Here is a 19,246-nt window from a genome sequence, read left to right as displayed (position 1 = left end):
CTTATATTCGAATTCAGCGACCCGAAAAACATAAAGATAGATAGGTCTGATTTCTCGCGCAGACAACTTTTTTTATTTTGTGTGTCGGTGTTATGAGCTGCACCTCTGAAACTGAAGAGAAAAGAAGACTTTCTTAGAATCGCCAAAAGAAATTAATTTTCTTGATTAAAATATATAAACAACGTGATAACATACCGTCCTGTAAGATGACAATGATCTCGGACTGCGAGTTCTTCGGTACGAATTGCTTTTTGACATATATGACAGACTGTACTCCTTCGGAAAGATAATTCTTCTAAATCTGTAAGTTTCATAGGTTTTGGATTCCTGTACAGAAGATTAATCTTCTCTCCTATCAATTTCAATTCTTGAACAAACCATTCTGCAGGCGACCCTCCATCTCCAATATTTTTTTTATATGATTTGTAGCCAGATAATCTGTCATCAAAGCTACATTTCATATAGTATCCTATGCTGTATGCTTCATGAAGTTGAAAAGCATTCTCATTCTCAGTAGGTTTTAATAAACATTCAAAATCAGCATAGATAACAAAAGGAACTTTTTCATTCTTATTGTAATCTTCGAATTTGAGAATGTTATTCTTAGAGTCAGGTAGATTAATTCGACAATTATTCCAATGTTTATAATCATTTTCATGAATTTCCAATCTTTTTTCACTATAAAATATTTGTAAACATCTTTCACAGTGATAAGATTTTACATGAGTTTTAGACAGTTGAGAACTCAGAAGACGGGAGATGCTTTTGATCAAAACATAGTGGTATTTAGTCATGATTCCGTCATCAGCACAATTATTTTCTTCACGCTCGTCTATGTAAAAATCTTGAATAAGAAGTAGATTTACATGTTTTTCCTTCTTTTCAGACGAAATGTGACAAGGCGATACTTCAAACTTTGCTCCATACTTTCTAAGCATATATACGTTTACTGAAATATTGTTGAGTTTTTCAAATTTCGGTATACTTTTTAGTTTTACTGGAAATTCTATATCATCAAAGTTCAACACATTCTCGTGCAATCGATATTGATTAACTCTATTAGCATTTGTTTCACTAGGATATAATGCTGAAAGTATAGCATACTTAAAACACTGATTGTCATTGTTGCGAACATTTAGACATGCTTTTTTCTTCTCTATAAACTTTGGAAGAGGAATATAAGTAGTGCCCTTGATTGGAGAATATTTTTTCATATTTATGCACAAACTTATGATACTCTTGAGAGTCCAGCCAGAGTCCTTTTCCTGAAATTCTTCTAATTGTGTGAGAATAGACTCTTTTATGCTATTTTTGAACCATTCTTGTAAGTCTGTTGATAAGTATGCAGCAGTACTTTCAGTCGTAAAATATTTTATATCTGTTGTTTCTTCTCCATTTTTTTGCACTGAAAATTCTGCGATGAAATCAGAATTAACTTTTAAAGCATTATACTCTTTTAGACATGCTCTTGCCTTATCTTTGAATAGCAGTTGTGCATCATCCAAAAAACTTAAAACGTCCACATGTTTTAAGTTCACTACTACACCAGTCCGTATTCGGTTTTTAAAAGCCGACTGTACATCTCGCCACTCAACTCTAGCATCAGTTTCCTCGGATTGTAGACCACCTCCCTGATGAAGATGATGTTCGAAATCAACTTGAATGCATGACAGATGTGTCATACAAGTTTGGAACTTTTGCTTCTCTCCTCTCGTAAGATTGGATTTGATGATCTTTTCATTCAATTCTTTGATTGTAGAATTGCACACTTCTAGCCAATAATTAATATCCTCATTTTGCATTTCATGTATAGATAGTAATGCCTCACGAAGAAGATCTACAAGTCGTTCAAAAATACTGATTGAAGACATTTTACTTTTTGTCTAAAATATCACTGTCACTGAAGTTAAGACTGAATTTCGATGACTACGATTTATAAAGTGTGCTTGACTAAGAAAAAATTCCCTCTTATAAAGGAAAAATCAGCGTAAGAGAGGTGGAAAATTTCAATGTCTGACCAATGGTGAAATGGAAAGTTGATTGATATGAAGAGGGGGAAGATTTTCTAGGAGAAGGGATGATTTTTATCCAACCAAACATCATCATTTCAGCCCAACCAATGAGAGCTGTGCTTTTATGGAATCATCCAATCCTAGATGAAAACGATTGATTTTCATCCGACCGAAAATCTCTATTTCAGTCTAGCCACGAGTACGAGGCGGAGTTTCGTATTATAAATAAGGCAGTGTGAACTTTTCCGAGATCACTTCTTACTTGGACTAGCTACAGAGCTGCAAGATGTCTAGAACATGTGAATACGATTTAATGTTTAAAAATACTGTTTTGCAATGCCAAGAAGAAAAAGTTTACATTTGCGACATACAAGGATTTCAAAGAATAGCTGAGGACACTTTTATTTTTAAAGAAATTAGTTTTCTCAATCTGAAAAAATCTGCTTTACCGACTGCTTATCTATTCAAACCTCCGATGGCCTGGAAAGAATTAACTGAGGAAGAAAAATGAATGACTGGATGGCTAGAGAAGACATATCATGGAATAGCGTGGAGTTCTGGAGATATTCCATATCACCGTCTCAATAATATTTTAAAAATCTGTACGCAAGGAGTTGAGAAAATATTTCTTAAGGGAGAGCAGAAAGCCCAATGGATGAGAAATATTTTACCAAACATGTAAGTTAAACTTATGTTTTCTTTTATCAAAAAGTATCAAAAAAATATCAAAAAGTATCAAAAAAGTATTAAAAAGTATCAAAAAGTATCAAAAAGTATAAAAATAGTATCAAAAAGTATCAAAAAGTATCAAAAAAAGTATCAAAAAGTATCAAAAAAAGTATCAAAAAGTATCAAAAAGTATCAAAAAGTATCAAAAAAGTATCAAAAAAAGATCAAAAAGTATCAAAAAGTATCAAAAAAAGATCAAAAAGTATTAAAAAGTATCAAAAAGATCAAAAAGTATTAAAAAGTATCAAAAAGTATCTAAAAGCATCAAAAAGTATCAAAAAGCATCAAAAAGTATAAACGGTTTTCTTACATTATTTGCAGATCAATATCAAATGTGGGAGACTATGGATGTCCACCACTTGAAGAAATACAGAGTCAAATCCAATACTTCTGCTTCAATCACGACCTCTGCATTCGTAGAAAACCCATGTGCGCCATTTATAACGTCGTTGGAATACGGACTTGGCTGCTAGATTACTTACATGATTCGTTTGGCCAAGATGAAGTAGATAGCAGTAATGTTAAGAGACCGAATATATGCTCTTGCTTGTATTGGAAATAAATTTTTTTTTTTTAATAAGAATAAAAAAATATATTTTTTAAAAAACTTATGTGTACTTTATTTTTTTCCTACTATTTATTACAATACGGACTTTGTAACGAAATACATCATCCCTCACCACGCCAGTAATCGAGGCCGGAAAGCGAGTTACGAAAAAGGGGCGGTAGCATGTGCACCTAAAGATCTCGGGAGTGTCGGATCGAATACTTGTCCATTCCATTAGATCTTACTTATATTTTTTTGTTCTGGATGAAGTAAAATAATAGTCATTTTTTTTTTTTTAGAGAAAATAATATATTTTTATAAGATATTTTTTATTCATTAATTGCATTTTTTATTTTTTTTTCTACCAAGCTGAATTAAATAATAGTAATTTTTTTTAGAGATAATAATATAGATACTTTTATTTATTAATTGCATATATGGACTTGGTTACTGGATTACTTTGTAACGAGATACAACGAAGATGAATCAGATAGTAGTAATTTAAAACATGAAAGTAATATATATATTTTTTTATTGCATTAGTTAAATAAAAAGCTTTTATTTATTAATTACATTCTAATATTATTTTTATATTATTATAAATTGCTAATCGAGGAACGTGATGTCCTCTATTATGCGTGGCGGGATTTTGGGTTGGGATGGACCTGCCTCTGTTTTGTGCAATGATGACGGTGCTACTTTCCCTCGAGATGCCGTTGCTGCTGCCTTCGGTGGAGCAGGTGCATTTTCCTTCCCCTTGCTGCGATCCAGCCTCAGCAAGCCTCGCTTTGACGAATGGGCATGATCCTTATTATCATGAAGAGGTGCTTTTACATCTGAAACAAAATAAATATAAACATAGTTAATTTTATGATTTTAATATTACAAAAAAAAATGATTAAAAAAAATATTTATTTATAATTATATATTAATTATTATTTATAACCTGCGTTGAACAGCGAGGAAACCGAAAGAGGAACTCTAACGTCTTTCTTGACTTCTGTAACCAAAAAGAAATAACAATAAATTTTTTTTTACAAAACTAAAAAAATCATGCATATACTATTTCATGTGCTTAAGCGGTCGGAAAGTATAATTTTTTTTCGTCTGCTGTGCGGATGTGAAATGACACGTAAAATTTATATTTAAAAATATATTTATCACTCACCCGTATTAGAATGTGTTAAAGGCTTTTCTGATTTTTTCATCTCATCACAAGGCTTTTTTATTTGACCTTCTGCTTTATCCTCCGCTTTCCTTTTTCTGCCACTGTCGTTACTGTTGCTGTTGCTGTTACTGTTACTGTTGCTGTTGCTCTTGCCGATGCTCATTTGCTCTAGTTAAGGCAAACTCGCACGGACCAACGATTTTTCCGGCCAAAACGTGCTACTCGATCCTCGTTTCTTCGACTTTACACTTGAACTCGAGTTTGAACTCGAGCTCGATGAGCTTGAATTCGAGCTTGAACTCGAACGTGAGCGAGAGCCCCTTCTCGGACTTGCACTTGAAACGGGATGGTTAGGACTGCCTGTAGGATACAAATTTTGCATCGCAGCCATTGGAGGTATCGGTGGCACTGCCAAAAAGAATAAAATAAGACTATAAAAATATGACACGATAAATAAGACTGCATAAAAAAAAAAAAAGAATCATATAACAATTATATACAATATCTCAATATTTAATTAAAAAAAAAAATCAACTTACATGAGTCTATGGCGTCTAGCGCCCATGCTGCGTGGTCCAACATCATCATTAGAGTTGGTGCGTTAGATATCAGCGTCCTTATGCGCTCCCGCATATTACGCAGACCACTTTGCCTTGGAAGAGCCATCCTGTCTGTTACTAATTTTCACTGGGTTAAGAAAAATCGGAGAATATTCTTGAACTGACGCTCTGCAGTAACACCCGTGGTATTTATTTAGAAAAGCACGGCTCTCCCTTTCCTTAACTTTTTGTTAAAATCATATGATTGGAGGAAAACTTTCCTCCTGAATCCTCAAAAACACATCCCTTGCAGTGCTTTTAGCCAATCCTAGGTGAGTCAGTAAAATTTTTTCCTCCCATATTCTAAAAACAAAAAATACGCCTCCACACATTTGACCAATGTCAACAAGTGAGTTTTGGTCACCCTTTGATTTTGCCAGTATGCGCTTACGTTTTCGTATCATTAATTAACTCTTTTAGAAGACACAAAGAAAAAGTAACTGATACAATTATTACAACTAATAATTTTATTCATCATTTTGAAAAAACCATACCGATGGATGTGGATAACAATGACATTGTATATTTATCAAATCAAAATAGCAAAAGAAAAGCTAAAATAAAAATTTGATTAACCAATATAATATTGTATAATAGATCAATAGATAAGATATTTGTTTTTTCATATAGCTTATACTAATTATTCAAATTTAACTGTTACATTAATGTTGAAATGTGTTCAACTGTATACTGCGTTAAATATTTATTTAAATGAACATTTTTGAAAATGATTTATATTGATGTGATTTTTAGTATTGGATACAATTAGAATTGTACATAATTTCAAATATTTTGATATTTCAACACTAAAATATGTATATATGTATATATTTATGTTTAAAAAAGGCTTCAACATTATTTACAGTTTATGAATAATACTTTTCAAACTTTTCAGAATTTTTGTCAATTATTACTTGATTAATTTCCGATTTACTCCTTAGGAGTACTTAAGCAAATATACATCATTCTGGCCACTTCCCGTTTATTTTCGGTGTATTTCCGGTTTATTGCCAGTTATTTTCGGTCACTTCTAGGTAATTTTGTATTTTTTCCGATTACTTCCAGTTCACTTTCGGTTCACTTCCGGTTCACTGCCGGTCGACATCTGGTATTCTTCCGGTCAACTTCCGGTTTACCTTAACCCCTTAGGAGGGGTAGTTTTCGGGATGAAGTGAACTTATAGCCGGAGACTACCAGACACATTTTAAGGTAGTACTACCCATACGGCCGTAGTCAAAGGAGTGCTAAGTCGCATTTGACTTCGGCAGTATTTTGATTTGGCAACGTCGCATCGTGCAAGAGAGAGGAAGATATGTATATAGATATACAGCTGTCGTATGGTTCTCCCTGTTTATTAGTCTGTGTATAACCACAAATATTGCACTGAATTTGCAAAATGAAGCACAAACATGCATGGCGAAGAACAAGAAAGTATCGAAAAAAGTCTACAAGAAACGGGTGCAGCAAGTAGCCTTAGCGAGTAGCTAAGTCAGTTGGTGGGCGCTTTCAAAGTTTTAACCTAAAAATGAACAACTTGACTGGGTCTGTGTCTTCTAAAGAATCTAATTCTGAAAATATCGAACACCCTGATTCTCACTTTGACAGTACACAATTGGATACAGATGACAATTGCATCAGCATGGACAAAACAGTAAGCTCAGCTAGCACCGATGTTGCTGTTTACTCTGCCAACGTTTCTACAGACTTTCCTGCCGAGGGCTGTCGTCTTATTCATGTCAGGACATTTGTTAAATTGTTTTGTCACAAATGTAAGGCCAGATTGTATTTGTTGGATATAACATCGGAGAAACAGTTTGGACTAGCTTCAATCTTCTATATAATGTGTCAACAATACCATGTAAATACAGGTATTAGCACCGACGAAAAGCATAAAGCTCCAAATGGACGGTTTAATTATAATGTTAACAACAGCAGTTGTGTTAGGTATGTGGTTTTTTATGAGTACAAATACTATAATGATTTCAATTTCAAATAATTAATAATGCGTTTTTATATTTTCAGGTGTTTTGAATGGAGGTATGGGTAATACCCACTTGAATAAGATTTTGACGTCTAAAAAGTTCCAAAACTAAACTTCAAAAGGTATGAGAACGAAGTAGGTAAACTTGTGGAGCAGTATTCAGAAGAAAGCTGTATGGCTGCAGCGAAAAAAGAGAGACAGCTCACAATACAGAATAGACGTCAGATGAAAAAATTGCTGTGAGTTAGAATTCCATCACATCAACAAATTTATCATCGATGAAATATTTTGTGTTTTGCATGAAATCATTCATCGATGAAATAGTTTGTGTTTTGCATGAAAACATTCATCAATGAAAATTTTCACTCAATTCATGCTACATATTAAATCATTCATCGATGAATAATCTCATGTAATATTTTATTCGAAACAGAAAATCTAAGACTGCGTACACCCTTTTTGGACTAAACTATGATTTTATGTAAAATTTTTAATCAATTAGCATATTTTGAGATTTATATGCCCATTATGCATATTTCATTTTATGAACTACTGAAATATGTATATGTATAATGAATATATGACTTTTTCTTATTTTCTATTTATTTTGTACTGATGAAATTATGAAATGTGATTTTTTTTCAAATTGTTTCAATCATATATTTTAATAAACTTCAATTATACTGAATTTACAGAATCAATTGTAAAAAATTAGGAGAGTTCATTGATTACCTTTTTTTCCTTTTTCAGACCTTCTCATTTACACACCGATTTCATTTTTCCGGATGCGCGTGAATTGAATGTTCAGAATGGGAATATATCTGTTAGTATGTCTGTACGCATAGCTTGTTCTTTCGATTTGGGGTGGTTTACCCGAGATACTGGTAGAAGCTATGACAGCTTGTCAGGAACTGGCGCGCTTATAGGCTATTTCAGTAAAAAAGTAATAGCATATGTTGTATTAAATCGCAAATGCAAAATGTGTGATGTTGGACATTCAATCGAGAGCCACGACTGCAGATTTAATTTTGTAGGAAGTGCTAAGGCGATGGAGCCTAAAGCTGCAGTTCTTTTAACGAATGAAAATCTTATTTTAAATGCTTGTAACTTAGAAGTAGGGGTCATGATAGGCGATAACGACAGCTGTTCGATTGCTGCAGTAAGAAGTGTTAGTAATCATGAAGCGGTAAAACAAGCCGATAAGAATCACACTAGTAAAGGAGTGGCCAACGAGCTGTACAAGATATAAAAAAAATTCAAAGAACTCACTAGCAATTCTTTAAATTATTTGAAAAAAAATTTTAACTATTGCATATCACAGAATGAAGGCAATAGCATTGCAATGGTCAAAGCAATACAAAATATACCTTATAATTGTTTTAATATACATAATAATTGCGGTACATGGTGCAATTACCGTAAAAGCCCAGACACTTATAAGCATTCTGTTATCGGAGACGGTTTTTAAGACGAGCAACTTTTTGAAGCGTTATAAATTATATTCAACTATTTATTAAGTAAGACTGACAATTTCGTACCTGGGGCATCGAGTAATCCGAACGAAAGCATACATTCAATTATAGTAAGTAAGGCGCCGAAAATACGGCAATATGGTGCGTCCTCTTCTGCTAGCGTTAGAGTAGCTTGCGCAATCAGTAAAAAAAAAATGAAGGCGAAAAATATGTCGCAGACGTAGCAGCTCAACTGCAATTATCTCCCAATAAAAATAAAACAAAATACTGCTAAAGGGTTGATTCCTGTAGCCAGAAAAAGTATGAAAAATCCACATTTCCATCGACGAAATTACGCCGTGGTTTGTTATTAAAAACATAAAACTGAATTGAAGAAGAAAAATGAAGGTAATGAAGGATGTATCTACGAAAGTAATATCGGATTACTTGGACCTTTAAGAGATTCAAATTCCAAATATTAATAATAATTTAGAACCAGCGTTTGTCATCTTCGATTTGGAAACAAGTTTGGTACACGGCTTACGATTAGTTGATGGTCTATTGGAATTGCATGGAAAAAGAGTGATTGCAGTTTCCTTATTAGAAGCAATAGTAGGCTTTTTTAAATTCCTTAGTTTTTTTAAACGTAAATGCATATTGACAGCGCATAACTGTAGTTTTGACTACCCTAGAATAATGGGAGCCATTGAAAATGTATATATGACTAAACATTTCGAATGTATTATTGAACGCTTTTGCGATACGTTAGTTATAATAAGAAAAGTCACGGGTAAAACAAAAAAAAAAAAAAGGAGACAACAAATTGGAAAGCTTAGCTATAAATTTACAAATTGATAGTTCAAATGCGCATGACTCAATCGCCGATATAAAAATGTTGGACCAGATTTTGCAGAAATTGAATATATCTAATGAGATCTTGAAAGAAAAATATATTACTTGGTCTGAGGCACGAAGTAAAATTAACTTAGCAAAACAATTGCCAAATGCTTTAAAAAATTTAAGAAATTTAAAAGACTGTACTTCAGCGGGCATTAGGAAAAAAATGGCAGTAGCAAATATTACTTAAGAAATGATTGTCGAGGAGTATAAAAAAAATAAGTATGAAGGATTAAAAAATGTATTAGGGAAGAATGAAGAAAATGTCCTCAAGTGACAATAAATAAAAAAGTTACACAAAAATTGTTCGACTTTTTGCAAAAATCTATTATGTAGGGTTAAAAATGTTATTGAAATCATCAGTATTTATTAGCAATTAAGTGTGTCTAAACAAATTTTGTTATCACATTGATGTTCGTATTTATTTATATTTTTTAGTAAATTGATAATTAATTTACGTTTGCCTTTATATTACACTTATAACAAAGAAAAATTCCTGCTCCCCTTGTACAACGAATACGTAAGATTTTGAATGAAGCGCCTAACATAACCTTCCATGCGACGTTGCCACATCGCGTGCGTAAGTAACACGCGCCCTGCTACAGAACAACAAAATTATAATTTCTTTTGTTTATTTCAACTCTTACACGTTCCAAGTTTAGATTTTTGAGGTATCAACTTATCCGTTACATGTTTCTCTACTAATTTGCAAAGTTTGGGTGAATTCTGAACGATCAGATTTTCGAAATCAAGCAATTACTCAAAAACTGCAGATTTTCGTAAATTGAAATGTTTATAACTTTTGTCACAGGTTCCAAACCTTCACCAAATTTTAACTGTGTTTATCTTATCAATATCTAACAGCATACCAAATTTTATCAAATTCTGAACGGTCAATAACTTTTGGGTAGTACTACTTTAATATAATAGAGGATTATTATTAGTATAATAACGTACGCAATTTGCCCTGCCGGCTGCTATGCTACCACACGCCCCACGAAACATAACTTATATTACTACATTAATATACTTTTTCATTTAATATTTTTTAACTTATAAATTTAAAATTATGTTATTATTATATTGAACTTAAATTAAAGACTTCGATGTTATTAACTTAAATTTTTATATTTCCAAAATGATTTTAAATTTTGTCGCCTACTGAGCACCAACAGTTTTACGCATTTGTAGGTTATGTAATAAAATTTGTGTTTCTAAATTCTATCCGGAACGTCTAAAAAATTATGACCGTCACCATGCCGAACATTTCGCAATTTCCCATTTATCGTCTATAGTGATGTAGTTGTGTCTTGACGACAAATTTAGTCCTTTTCCTCTGTGTTTTGTCCGTCGTTAATAAAATCTAATCACTTCGGTATTATGTTTAATACATCACATCGCATCAAAATAAATATATTTTTTCAATAACTACATAATATTACTCAATAACAATAAATTCTTCGAATTTAATTTAAATTTAAATAATAAGAATTATGCTTTATTGTTATGATGTGATTACTTCTGATTTTATAATAAAATTATATTTTAATAATGGTATATTATTTTATCATTGTTTTTGTTTCATATTTCTATTATTATAAATTTGTGGATTATATATTTAAAACTTGAATCAGTGTTTAAATATTACGAGCGAGCGTTAGCGAGTAAGTTTTTAGCTAGTTAAAATTGAAATAAATAAATATTTACCACGATAACCAGCATAATGTGCTGCCCGACTTTCACGACGAGAACGTGCTGATAAGGTTAATTTTGCGAGTCATATTCTAGTGCTGCATTAGTTTAATGCTACAGTAGATTTTCATATTTCCAGCGCTGTATTTAAAAAATACTGCATCCGATTTTCACATTTACAGCGCTGCATTTAAAAAACGTTGCTGACGATTCTCACATTTACAGCACAAAATTTACAAAATATTACATATATCCACTGGTGTATTTAGAAAATAGTGCAGCTGTTATAATATTGTACTGTTTTTAATATTTCCTTGTATACAGTATTCTTAGTGTAAATTTTTGAATCTTTAATATTCGATTGTTCTACTTTGGCATTGTTTATTTATAGCAACTTTAAATGTGGTCTATCTTTTACTCTAGATAGAGCCACATATAACTGACCATGACTAAAAACTGGTGATGATAGATAGACGCCAACTTTATTATATGACTAACCTTGCGGTTCATTTGTCAATGCGAAACCAAATCTAAAAGAAAATCGTGTTTGACGCATATTAAATGGTAGTCCTTCTTTAGATGGTGATAAAGTTATTCTTGGTATCAAATCTAATTTTTCAATATTCTTTCCTTTTAAAATTTCTGCTTGGATCAAATACTTTGAAAATTGTTTAACTGTTAATCGTGTTCTATTACAAAGACCTTCATTAATTTTTAAATTTCTTATTAAAATTACAATGGATCCAATTTTCAATTTTAATTTATGCAGAGGAAGTCCATTAGGAGTCAAAGAATTCTCTAGGTAATATAACATCTAAGTTTTCGCCATTATCATCTTCTGCTTTATCGATACTTAAATATAAGACTATGATAGCTACAGCAGGGGCGATAGATATTGCCGCGGTTGGACTCGCGTACGTCAGTGACGACGAGCACACGCAGATTCGCAGAATGCTGAACAGCATTCTGCCTAAATCTAACCGTACGATGGGACGGGCGCAGTTAATTGAGCACGGTATAGAAGTTGGATCAGCCAGGCCGATAAAACAGAAGTATTAAGCCGTGTCGTCAAAAATAGAGGGAGATGTATCAACAAGTACGGGAGTTGCTTGCTGCGGGAATTATCGAACCCTCTGACAGTGCTTGCTCAAGCCCGGTAGTGATATTGCGCAAAGCGAATGGGCAATATCGTTTTTGTGTCGACTTCCGGGAAGTTAATGCGCTATCAAAGGCTGACGCATATCCATTACCTAACATGGATGATATCCTTCGTAAACTGCAGAAAGCGAAGTACATATCGACGTTGGACCTTAGCAGCGCGTACCATCAAATACCGTTGAAGCCGAAGGCGAGACCTCTCATGGCCTTTACAGTTCTTGGGCTCGGCTTATTCTAATTCACGCGTATGCCGTTTGGTTTAGCCTACGCTGGAGCGACCTTCCAGCGAATGATCGACGAACTGATCAGCCCAGAACTCCAGCCGTACGCGTACTCCTCATCGCGATATAATCATCGCGACAGAGACGTTTGAAGAGCATCTGGAGTTCTTAGAGATAGTGCTCAAGCGAGTGAACGCGGCTGAATTGACGAGCAACCAGAACAAGAGTGTCTTCTGTCGAAAAGAAGTAAAGTACCTCGGCGTGCTGGTTAATAGCGATGGTTTTCGGCCAGATCCAGAGAAGATCCAAAGCGCCGATTGTAGCGTATACAGCGCTGAAAAACCTGAAACATCTGAGACGTTTCTTAGGAATGGAATTAGACGAAGAGGCGTCTACGCGAGAAGAGCGCAGCGCGCCCGTCAACCTCTGGGACGTCGGAGAGGATGTCCCAGAAAGCGTGCTATGTCTGCGGTCACCCCAATGTATCTTACAGCAACAGATGCCCAAATGTGAGATTACATAGGGCGAAATAAAGCCCTTTCTCGATCTCCATCGTAACAGTTTGTTTTTCTTACTACCCCAGCATCCCCAGACTCCTTGTCGCGGACGCAATGCACAACGGTACTGTTCGCCGCGAACGTATTGGAATAGCATCGCCATCTGTTCGATAGATCGATTCTAGGGGGGGGGGGGGGGGTGTAACGAGTTAAGCATCGAGGGCAACTCGTAGCGGTATGAGTACCACTGTGCCGCGACGAAACAGCGTAGAATCGCGCGCGCGAAGGAAAACACGTGGGAATTTGGCAATACGAGAGAGAGAGAGAGAGAGAGAGAGAGAGAGAGAGAGAGAGAGAGAGAGAGAGAGAGAGAGAGAGAGAGAGAGAGAGAGAGAGAGAGATTAGATTAGATTACATTAGATTAGTTTTATTTTGCGTACATTATATTGTACGATTATAAGTTTACAGTGTTACAAGTGAGAAAAGAAAAAAACAATACATAATAGATTGAGGCATGTTTAAAGTATGTGTAGTGAGAGAGTGAGGCGATAGTGAAAGTGGAATGAGCGAAAAAGTAGGTGTGTGTGTACGTGGACTGTGTACGAGTTATGTGTTTTCGAGTTGAAAAAAGTGATCCTTAGCAAGTTTTTTGAAAGTGACGGTGGATGGAGTGTTTCTGATGTGTGATGACAGGTTATTCCATAGGTATGAAGTGCTGATATGGCACGAGTTTCTCAGCGTCTCCGTCGCGAAAAAAGGCCAGTACGTATGATGGTACGACCGAGTTAAACATTTTACGTAAGAAACAAGCTGTGAAGTACTTCCTGCGTCCGGCAGTGGTTAGCCACTGCAGCTCCCGCCTGTACGGGGAGATGCGCTCATCTCTCAAATTCCTGTGTTCACGAGCCTCTGTAGTTTTAAGTAGAGTTCCTGCGTCAGGTCACAGTATACAAGAGAACAGTAGTCGATGATCGGAAATAGGAGTGCTTGCACAAGATGCTTGCGCAACCTGAGATTGGTACTCTTTCTGAAAAAGTAGAGCCTGTACATTAGCGAGTGAGCACGCTTACACACTTACACACAGCACTCATCTTGTTTGATAAAGAATCGAGCTCCTCGAGGTAGCATTGACTGTAAATTTGCAAGTCATCCGCATAGATAAGATGGGAAACATCGGAATCAAGGCAGAAACCGATGTCGTTGGTGTACAATGCGAACAGCAAGGGACCTAAGACGGAGCCCTGCGGGACGCCGATGTTAAGACGCCGCGGAGAGGAACGCTCGCTATTGTCACCAACGACGGCCTCCTCTCTCCTACTGAGATAGGAGGCAAACCAGCGGATGACCTGCTTAGAGAAGCCGAAGGTGGATAGCTTTTTCAGGAGCCAGACGTGACATACACTGTCAAACGCCTTGCTAAAGTCAAAGAGGAGGACAAGTGTCACTTTCTTTTTTTTATCCCGACCCTGACATCATCAGTTAGCTTAATTAGGCCAGACTGAGTGCTGTGGCCAGTGCGGAAGCCTGTTTGAAAGTTGTCTAGTAAGAGTCTTGATTCAAGGTATTGTGAGACTTGACTGTGTACCAGCCACTTCAGGGCCTTGGAGAGAAAGCAGAGAAATGAAATCGGACGGTAGTCAGTCAGGGCTGTTGGTGAACTGACTTTGTTGAGTGCATGCACAAGCGACAATTTCCAGGCAGATGGGAAACAGGGTTCACTCAAAGACAGATTGAAAATATGACTTAGTAGGGGAGCGAGAACTGGCAATGCTTTTGAGATGACAACCTGAGGGATTCCGTCGCTTCCCCTGGCCTGAGTGTCGAAGTGCGATACTGCAGCCAACACATCCGATTCCGTTATGGTGCAGAACTCGAAATGCTCCGGGAGGTCAAGACTTTCCAGGGTGTGGAGATAATCCTCAACAGCAGGAGCTAACGGATCATTGGAGATCGAGCTGAAATGCTTGTTGAGTTCATCTGTGCTAAAACGAGATGGTGAATGGGCCTTGGTCGTAGACATTCCAATTTTCTCCAGCTCTCTCCAGATCTCGGCAACATCAGTCAAGGTTGAAAGGCGTGAATAGTAATAATTCAGCCTGGCTTGAACGATGACAGAGAAATATTGCAGCCTTCGACGAATTATGTATCGGCGTGAAGGTTGCAAAAAGGAGCGTGCAACTATCTACAATAGAAGAGGGCCCGAAGACAAGAAGCAGCAGAAAAACAGTGCAGAAAAATGATGGATCAGCAGAGCTGTCAACTGTACTCACGAGAGAGAGAGAGAGAGAGAGAGAGAGAGAGAGAGAGAGAGAGAGAGAGAGAGAGCTTGGCTTTAGAAAGATCAATACGCGACTTCGCTCGACGAGTTCGATTACCCGGTGTGCTGTGCTGTGTCCAGCAGAATTGGAGTGCTTGAGTGCGTGTGTTCCAGCGCGACATCCTGTTCACCCAGTCGAGCAGTGCGACTGCAGCAAGCGAGTCCAGGGTCAACCGTGATAAGGAACGAGAGAGGATAGGTTTGTGTGACGCGCAGTGAAAGTGATTGTGTGAATATGAGAGTGAATATTCGGCGCGCACGACCTTCTCGCGATATACACGTTCACGAATACAAACATTCCGGCGACGCGGCGAATCGCAAAGTTGTTGGCGACTCGCGAACTCAATTTTGATTTTTGTAAATTTAGGTTTCTGCACGCTAGTAAAATATAATCTAGTCTTATTATTTCATGTGCTTTTTTGTCGTTTTTTATCGACTTCGTTCGTTTACTTCCAATCCCAGTTCCTTCCTGCGATTACCGCCGCCTCCGCGGGCGTTATTTATAATTATCTAACGCAGTTGAGCAACCGTGCACGCACCGGGCAGTGCGTAGACCTAGCAAAACAGAGCAGCTGTGATAGTTGCATGCAACGTGGGTGTTTATATATATATATATATATATATATATATATATATATATATATATATATATATATATATATATATATATATATAATATATATATATATATATATATATATATATATATATATATATATATATAATATATATATATATATATATATATATATATATATATATATATATATATATATATATATATATATATATATATATATATATATATAATTATCCTGATGCTTATGTAGCATATATTATGAATATTGCTAATATTGTATATCACATCAATTTAACAACGAAATAAAATTTAACAGTTACATTTTATCCAATCAAAATAATTAACATTAACAATACAGCAGAATATTAACAATCGCTGCATTGACCATATTATTATATTCGAATGTATAACTATATTATAACTATATGGGATACCAGTTTATACCGCTTGCCGTTCTATTTAAACATTGATTCAAGTTTTAAATATATATATTCCACATATATATGATCATTAAATATGAAACAAAAACAATAATAAAATAATATATTAATATTTAAATATAATTTTATTTTAAAATCGAAAGTAATTGCATTATAACATTAAAACATAATACTTATTATTTAAATCTATGCGATGTGATGTATTAAATATAATACCAAAAAGATTTAATTTTATTTACCAACCTTGACAAGAAAAATCACGTGATTTATCACACAGATACGTGATAGATTGCTTGAATTCTTACGTAATAAATTACGTAACTACATAGTGTGATTTTTCACGTGAAAAATCATGTCAGAAATCATTCATAAAGCTATTCACAAATCTCAAGTCATCCTCTTCCTCTATTATATTAAAATGTGCCTGGTAGTCTCTGGTTATAAGTTCACTTCATCCCCAAAATTACCTCTCCTTAGGGGTTAGGGTCAACCAAAAGTTCACCGGATGTAGACTGAAAGTAGACCGGCAGTCAACCAGAAGTAGACCAGAAGTTGACCGGAAGTAATCAGAATAAATACAAAATGACCCGAAAGTGACCGAAAATAACCGACAATAAGCATAAATATACCGAAAATGAACAGAAATTAACTAGAATGATGAATATTTGCTGAAGTGCTCTTAAGGGGTGAATTGGAAAGAAATCAACAATAGTTAATAAAAATTTTACAACGTTTGAAAAGTATTATTCGTAAAATGTAAATAATTTTAAAGCCTTTCTTATACAGAAATAAAAAAATAAAAAAATAAATATATATATACACACACACACATACATACATACATATTTTAATGTTGAAATATCAAAATATTTTAAATTATGCACAATTCTAAATGTATCTAATACTAAAAATTACATCAATATAATTAATTTAAAAAAATGTACATTTAGATAAATATTTAACGCAGTACCGTTGAATACACTTCAATGTTAATGTGACAGTTGAATTTGAATAGTATGGGCTATATGAAAAAACAAATCAATTATTTATTGATCTATTATCTGTGTATTTTATAATATCCCATCTATTGATCTATTATCAATGAGGTATTATACTGTTTTAATCAAATTTTCGTTTTAATGAAGTTTTTTTACTATTTTGATTTGTTACGTGACAACTTTCCCGATTTGCATTTGAAATAATAATTTCAAATGTAGGATCGAGAAAGTTCTACACATATAAAGGTACAGCGAGACTCAAGGCCACAAAAGTATCAAGTGGCTAAGAATCTCGCTAACCTAAGCAACTTCCCCGACAACGGCTAAAGGCGCACGTGCGGAGCTACGTTGCAGTTTCGGCGCGCAACTATTTGCCAGGCCCCGTAAGGTCTAATGAGTGCAACAAGCGTCGACACTGTAACGCGGCTAAGGTGAAGTAGGCTGGCGACGGCGTGGGAGGTCCGGAACCTCTTCCGAGCGCTCTCGAACCACGCTGCTCTCTCACTCCGTGATCGGGCAACGAAGCCGGCGGACCATTAGAAAGATTTTTTTTAGAGCTTACATTTTTGTAGAACAGATTATTTCGAAAATGGGAATTATAATTTAGAACCAATTAACAGAAATTTACGGCCATTCAATCGTGATCAATTACTAATACAGAACAAGTAAATACAAGCAAATTTGGTTTCAACATACTTAAATAATTCATTTTGTCCAATCCCCTGGAATTATTAAATAAATCATTTTGAGAAATCGGATTCCTTGAAGCAGAATATTAAGAAGAAAGAATAAGGTAAGAAATTAAAGTAAATTATAAACAGGACCACGCAAATAACAAAATTAAAGGAGAGAATAAGAGAGTCGATCGTGGGAGCAAATCATATGACTTGACCATTTACGCATTTGCTCGATAACTGTATAGTTGTCCGTCCCCACCAAACTCGTTAGAATAAATAATATTTTTGAGGGAGAATTATCCAAATTCTCCCGTAACATGATTTGATAAATATACAATGTCATTGTTATCAAAATCATCAGTATGATTCTTTTAAACTGATGATTACAATTACTAGTTCTTTTTTTAGCTAAACTTATTATTGTATTATCTATATTATTTTTTGATTGATTTTTAGCATTTCCTTTTTTTTGTGGTGGCTTCTAAAAGAGTTAATGATTGCTGTTTATAATTAATAATATAATATTAATTATATCAAACTATAATTTAAATTCAGCAAATTTGATTGCGTGAGTAACGTTTCTTATAATTGAAATTTGAGCAATTGTTTTAAAATAAATTTTATTTTTATAATCTTTTGATATTTGAAAAAAAGATAAATTTAATGTATCATACATTCTAATCAAATGCTCTCGCATTTTACAAATATTAAATTGAACATTGCATGGGCAAATATTAAATACAATAGCGACTGCAAATGCTATAGCAATAACACCGCAATCATAATAATTAGTCTGATACTGCACTTGTTCAAAAGATATGTGTAAATTATCTTTATTTGGAAACAGCCTATCAATACAAATTTTATGATCATCATCTAGACATTTTTTGTCAATGCTATCAAAAATTCGTATTACATTGTCTTCGTACCACAAACAAATACAGTATCTGTTTGTACTTGAATCAGAAAAAAGTATTTAAATATATTCTTTAGGTCTATCAATAGGTTGAATATTAGACAAATGAAAATTAATTGCAGATTTGATATCAAAAATCGAGTAAAATTTCAAAATGGTGTTGAATTTAAGTGGAAAAAAATTCCGTACCAAACTGTGCCAAAACCGTGCCAAAACTGTGCCAATATATGTCAAAATTGTGACAAAACATAAACATTTTGGACATTTGACACACTTATGGCACAGTTTGGCACAATATTGGCACAGTTTGGCACAATATTGGCACAGTTTAGCACAATATCGGCACAGTTTGGCACAATATTGGCA

General features: G+C 34.6%; 2 protein-coding genes across 7 annotated transcripts in view; both read right to left on the bottom strand.

Annotated features, from left to right (window-relative positions):
• The window catches only part of LOC100114640 (syntaxin-18), a 75,139-nt gene that overhangs the window by 32,028 nt on the left and 23,865 nt on the right, over positions 1–19,246 (bottom strand). For 3 of the 6 annotated variants that reach the window (XM_031933401.2, XM_032602246.1, XM_031933399.2), the window contains exon 2: positions 3,052–3,287. The exons of the other annotated variants lie outside the window; for them this stretch is intronic. The gene's annotated coding sequence lies outside the window, so the exon portion shown is untranslated. The remainder of the gene's footprint in view (positions 1–3,051; positions 3,288–19,246) is intronic. 6 annotated transcript variants of the gene reach the window in all.
• On the bottom strand, positions 3,804–9,298 carry LOC103316041. Its single transcript, XM_008207546.4, has 4 exons — positions 4,996–9,298; positions 4,457–4,864; positions 4,235–4,288; positions 3,804–4,124 (listed from the first exon to the last, which is right to left on the bottom strand). Exons 2-4 carry the CDS (start codon positions 4,617–4,619, stop codon positions 3,895–3,897), a joined length of 447 nt encoding a protein of 148 aa, XP_008205768.1. The 5' UTR covers positions 4,620–4,864; positions 4,996–9,298; the 3' UTR covers positions 3,804–3,894.

Source organism: Nasonia vitripennis, unplaced genomic scaffold (assembly GCF_009193385.2).
Source record: "Nasonia vitripennis strain AsymCx unplaced genomic scaffold, Nvit_psr_1.1 unplaced0237, whole genome shotgun sequence".
In the NCBI taxonomy this organism is placed as follows: Eukaryota; Metazoa; Arthropoda; class Insecta; order Hymenoptera; family Pteromalidae; genus Nasonia; species Nasonia vitripennis.
Note: the sequence above shows the minus strand (reverse complement) of the source record. Positions and strands in the feature narration are given on the sequence as shown.